The sequence below is a fragment of the Lactuca saligna genome, chromosome 5 (genome assembly GCF_052625555.1).
Source record: "Lactuca saligna cultivar CGN05327 chromosome 5, ASM5262555v1, whole genome shotgun sequence".
NCBI classification, from domain to species: Eukaryota; Viridiplantae; Streptophyta; class Magnoliopsida; order Asterales; family Asteraceae; genus Lactuca; species Lactuca saligna.
This window is the reverse complement of record NC_136421.1, coordinates 240,365,907-240,372,134: the sequence shown is the minus strand read 5'-3', so window position 1 is coordinate 240,372,134 and position 6,228 is coordinate 240,365,907. Positions and strand designations below refer to the sequence as shown.

General features: G+C 37.5%; 1 protein-coding gene across 1 annotated transcript; it reads right to left on the bottom strand.

The window, feature by feature from the left end:
• Positions 1–230: 230 nt before the first annotated feature.
• On the bottom strand, positions 231–1,677 carry LOC145047095 (Auxin-responsive family protein). The gene has a single exon (XM_078995338.1). It carries the CDS (start codon positions 1,540–1,542, stop codon positions 331–333), a length of 1,212 nt encoding a protein of 403 aa, XP_078851464.1. The 5' UTR covers positions 1,543–1,677; the 3' UTR covers positions 231–330.
• Between the last annotated feature and the right edge of the window lie 4,551 nt (positions 1,678–6,228).

Sequence of the window (6,228 nt, the reverse complement as noted above, 5' to 3'; positions counted from 1 at the left end):
CATTTGTATAAAATCGCTAAAAAATCATATTTTTCGAATGTTGCACACTTTTGCAATAGGGATGTAAAAAATTGTCACATACAAACCATAACACACCAACGAGACGAACCCAACACAAAAATACATTATGTGAAATGAACCCGACATGATAACATGCGGGACGGGTTGGACTCGACCCGCATTGCCGGCCAGGTTGATTAAGGTATTTGTGTCGTGTGATGCTATATATGTGTTTTAATAATTCTTGATAAATCAAAGGTGAATTTTACATAATCAATAAAAGATTACAAACAAAATTTGTTAAGTGGGAAATAAGAAAACTCGAAGAGGCTAGTGTCGATCACCATGCTCTGATCCACAAGCTTTCTCTTGACCCCTTATAACCCCTTCTCTTCGCAACTTCTCTTCCTTCGATTTCCTACAGAATATTACCCAAGAGTTGACTTCTAAGGCCACACAAACTCCAATCAACGTTGATAAACACAAGCAGTACACTAACTTAGCATAAGACCCCCCTTCCCCCATCACTTCAAATCCTTGAAACACATTAACAACTCCCAAAATCACACAAGCATACCCCACAAAATGGTGGTACGATTTCCAGTACTTTCTGAACTTGTTCGTAGTCTTTGGCCTAAATAGCAGCGCCAGTGTTTGAAGACTACCCAAAAAAAACGCTGCAAACCCCAGCTTCCGGTGAAGCCCATACACCCTTCCCGGCGACAGTTCTCCGAGATGAACCCCAATCGCGAATCCAGCAGTCCCTAGCACAAACGAAAAAAGCTGAATTCCGGCATGGACATAAAACCACGTAGGCCCTAATGACTGTATGTGTCGTAAGTAGCGTGCAGTGACTGCTCCGATTGGCAACAATACCCCCCATGAAATTGCATTCATAAAGCCATGAGCAAGTTTTAGAGTTCTGATGTTGCTATTTGGTCCAGAAGCTGATACGCCTGATAAAACATCAATGGTGGTGATTGAGGAAAGGTCAGCGATGGTGGTTGGATGGATTGTAGGAGAGTAGCCTTGTACATACAACCCTCTGTTCCACACATTATGAATCTTGGTCTTGTTTGGTTTAAGTTTTAACGTGGCGTATATCTGAATGGTGGCACCGTTATGGACCGTCGCCATTCTGCCGCCGTACAAGGCGGCAGAAGAAGATACGAGATGGATGTCGAGTGGCCGAGAGAGGAGTGGACTCCGTTGAAGTTTCACAGTTGGATCTATGATGTAAGGTAGGAGGACCAACTGGCCGGAGTTTGGGTCCGGGAAGGTGATGAGAGCTCGTGTTCCGGTCATTTCAGGTGAGGTAGGGTTTATACCCCATGCGACCCAACCGGAAGGTGATATAAAGGTCCCGGAAAAGACCAACTCGAGAGTTGAGTTATGTCTGTGGAACGTCCATGCTATTGAAGCTTCTTGGGAGGGTAATGACATGCATTTTTCGAAGGTTTTGGTGGTGGTGACGGTGGTGCAGTGAGCGGAGAAAGATCTGTGAGGGAGAAGAGAGAGGAGGAGGAAGAGTAAGGGAATCATGGTTAGTTTTGGGTATGAAAAATAGGGTAATTTTTCTGGTAAGGATATAAAAGGGTGATATGATACGAGTAGTCATGATCATAAAGGTGTGGTGGTTATCATTTGTTTGAAAGCCCTTTTTTGTGCTGCTTAACTTTGAAGTGAGGCAATGGGAAAATATAGTGGGGTGGGTGAAATAATTGTTGATCTTTTGCCACAAATGGTTGGTATTTGTGTATTCCTCTCATCATTATTTTGATTGCTTCTTAATTTCTTATGCATGGTTTCATAAATAATATTCATATATATATTTTATTCTATAATTACTGACATTCATAGTTGGATAAAATTCCAACGATCAAAGTCGGTGTATACTTACTACTATATCTTTTACGAATTTCATAGAACATGAGTCGATAAATAAGTTTTTATGGGTGGTTCTTTCATCACTAATAAGTAATATCCCTTTAACAATTATACTTTTAGAAGTTATCTTTTTAGAATTAATGGTGAACTCATAAAGTTGAAAGAGTTTATATTAAAATGTGAAAATGGGTTTAACCTTGATGTGTTGATATTAATGCAAAAGATGATTATCGTTTTGAGCTTAAAAGATGTGGAAATCATGCTCAACTTTGATGATAAGATTGAGTAACTTTCATGGTTTCACACATAGATTTTTTCAGGTTTTATATATGTTTCTAATTTCTCTTTAGAAATTGGACAAGGCATGGTCTACAAATAACTAATTTCTTATTTTAATTTTCTAAATTTTATTCCTTATCGATAAAATGAATCCAAGCTAGTAATTATCCGGGAGGACCTGGACCGATGATACCCCTTTTGCTTTTATTTTTCTTTTACAAAAAGAATAAAAGTTAAAAATGTTTTGGTTGAATAAATGAATGCTGCGTTGTGTTTATAAAGTTGCTAAATACATATGGAATGACAACTCTTGAACAGCTTTCTTTTTGAACTTTTTGTTTTTCAATAATATTGAACAATCACCTTTTTTACAAAAAATTTCAATATTCATGTTATTATTATTATTCTTAAGAAAACGTTGTAAAATCATATAGTCCATTTTTTTTTAACGGCAAATTCTATTCTAATCCTACATATACGATTTTAAAAGATAGATTACAGGACATAACAACTCTTTATTATAACCCCTGTTGGGTTTTAATCTTGATAGGTTGTTATTTACTTATTTTAGTAGTGTTTTAGGAGTAGTTTGTTTCGTTTGATTCCTAAGGAATTGAAAACTAAAATCCAATACAAAACGTGTTTGGCTAATAGAAGGAATGGAATATGATTTCCATAATTACTTTTTAATTCCGTGTATGAAAGATTTCCCATTCATTCCCTGTCTATAAGGAATCCACATTCTGTTAGTTTTTTTTTTTGTTACACAATTATCCTCCCATATATATGTGGTTCTAGTAAAATAAAATAAACTATGTGATTTTTCATATCTTTTCTACGATTACCTTCTTCTATCGATTATATTTTTCTCCAATCGGTATTTGTCAAAAAAAATCATTTATCGATCATATCTTTTCTACAATTACTGTCGTATTTCATCTCTAGCTCATCATTCTTCTACTGCTTTGGTGTATCTATCATCTTCGTTTACAGGTAAACATCTCATGTTAAATTTTTCTACAATTAACTGTGTTCAACCATTTTTTTTTATATTTGTAATATGTGATTCATCTTTGTCTGATAGAAAATAGCATAATTTTTTAACATTTGTGCTGCTTACTACATCTCTAGTTTCTTTGTGTGAAGTATGAACAATTTTCTTTACATGCTATGTACGTTTATTATCGTCGTATTATAAAATTTATTTTCTAATTCCTTTGTAAAATCAACAAACTAAACAGAAAACAGATTTCATTCCTTGTCCTCCAAACGTATTTCAGCTTCTAGTATTTCAGCTTCATGTACTAGCTATAAATAGTCTCATATCTATTGAATAATTAGTGCAGTTTTTTCTGAGTCAATAACACTTCTTTTCTCTATATATTTCTCATATATTAAACACACGGTATTTTCTTTAGTTTGTGAGTGAGAAGAGTAGGACCTGATCCAACAACCCCCTGTTGCTATGTGGAGTCATGGATGCATGTATGGCTATCCTATCACAAACTTCTTCAAATGAGTGGCAACATGTTGCATAAAGTTGACAAAGATAGGTTAGAAAGTCATACCGATGGTGGAACCCCGATATTGCTCTCCGATGCCTAAATTAAATGTCATATTTAAGGCACGAATATGGGTTGTAATGGGAGGGGCGGACACAAGATTTCATTGTTGGTGTTGCCGGTGGCACATTTTATAGTAAAAAAAAGAAAATTTTTGAAAATTTTACACTACGTACAGAAAAAGCAATGGTTGTCGTTGCCATTGTGGGCACCCAAAGAGAACCACCCTTGGTAATGGGGTATGGGCGGCAACCCACGTAATACCAGGCCTGCCAACAAACCTATCCTGGTAACATATACAGGGACGATATTGATCACGTACAACAAGGATCACCCTACTCATGTACACAACCTATGAAGCATCCCCATGAAACACGGAAAAGACAAACCTATTTTATTAAAAAAAAAAAAAAAAAAAAAGAGTCTTGCCCTTACGACCTAAGGACCAACGCAAGACCTAGAAGAAGAGACCATGAACTGGTATGAGAACTAACTATAAAGCAAGGTTCCACCCAATCCAACTAAGACAAACATACTCTTTGCAATTCTATTCAACCCATATCCATGCCTTAAATATGACATCATACTTAGGCATCTGAGAGCAATACAGGGATTCCACCCTCGGTATGACTTTTTAACCTACCTTTGTTAACTTTCTGCAGTGTGTTACCAGGAATTCTCATTGGAAGAAGACCGTGATGGGATAGCCATACATGCATCCAAGACTCCAGGTAGCAATAGGTTGAATAGAATTGCAAAGGGTGTGCTTGTCTTACTTGGATTGGGTGGAACCTTGCTTTATAGTTAATGCTCGGACCAGTTCGTGGTCTCTTCTTCTGGGCCTTTCATTGGTCCTTAGGTCGTAAGGGTAAGACTCTTTTTTAATATAATAGGTTTGTCTTTTCCGTGTTTACTGGGGATGCTTCATAGGTTGTGTACGGGAGTAAGGTGATTCTTGATATATGTTCTCGGTATCATTCATGTATATGTTACCAAACCGGGTTCGTTGGCTGGCCTGGTATCATGTGGGTTGCCTCTCATACCACATTAAGTCCCCTAGCCTAATTTTTATAAAGTGTTGTTGGTTTCTAATAATTAAGCTTAAATAGTATTGTATTTTTGAATTTATCCAAAATAGGCATTATGTGATGTTTGTCCTACGTGCCTAGATCGTAATGAAGGCCTACAGGTACTTGAGCGTTTTTCGTAGCAGTTGGCTTTCTCGCTTCTCCTTTCATAAATGTTTGTCACATATTTGATAGTTTTTTTTATTCTTCCTTTATTTTCTTTTTATTCTCTCTTTTTTTCTTCTTTTTGAATCATCATTAGTGTTGGCAAGAGAATGTCTTGTTTGCTTATGCTCGTCGTTTACTCTTCCGTTAGTCGCAAACGACTTGACCAAATTTTTGCAAAGTATCATCTTATTGACAAAGATGATGCTGTGTAACGCCTATTCCAAGTATCATTTAATTTTCTATGTTTTTAGGGTTTTCTGCTAGGACTCAACGAGTTGGGGAGCTCCAACTCGTCGAGTATAGGTCATTTATGAGTACACGGGATTTAGATCCTACTCGACGAGTAGGAAGGCCCCGAATCGATGAGTAGGCGCTGTAAAGGAAAACCCTAATTTTTAGATTTGCACCCTATATAAAGGACTTAATCCACATCTTTTGGCCTCCCTTACCACCTCATTACCCAGAGGAGAAATCCTAGCCGTTCTTTGCTGCTTCCTTGTGATCGTGAGGCTTAGAGAGTGTTTTTAGTGCATTTTGTTGAAGAAGTTTGAAGGTTGAGAAGCTTGGAATGGGAAGGAGCCTGTAGATCCAGTATCTACATTGTTTGGGCTTCCATTTGAAGGTGACAAGTTGTTACCTTGATCATTCTAGTATTAGATATCCTTTTTCTTGGGTTTAAGGCCATTTCTAGTATATTTGTGGATCATTTCGGGTGTTGGGCATGATCTGAAATTGTAACTTCAAATCTGGACTCCTCTAAGTCCTTACAGCTATAAAGTTATTGAATTTATCAAACGTTGGCCCTTCTCTATGGCTTAAATCCCTCCCTTAGCTTGGTTTTGGCATTTGAGATCTTGCATGCACGTAAAGTTTGCAACTTTACGGGGAAACCATGCCCTAGGAGGCTAGATCTGTAAGTTGGAGCTTTGGGGTAGCTTAAAAAATTCTAAACAAAAAAAGGACTAAAGGGACTCGACGAGCTCCTTAACCAACTCGACGAGTCGGGTAGGGTTTACCCGTTTTCGAGATTCTGAGTGATTTCGGTGAAGGATTAGAGATTTTGGACTACATAAGTTTTTGGTCTTCTGGACATTAAGGAACTCGACGAGTTACTCAAGTAACTCAGCGAGTTGATAAGTTACCCAGGTAACTTGGCGAGTTGTTGGATGCACTCGACAAGTTGAGGTCAACATGGACTGTTGACCTTGACTTTGATCAGGGTTGACTTTGAGGGTATTTATGGTATTTCAGCATTGTGACAAGTT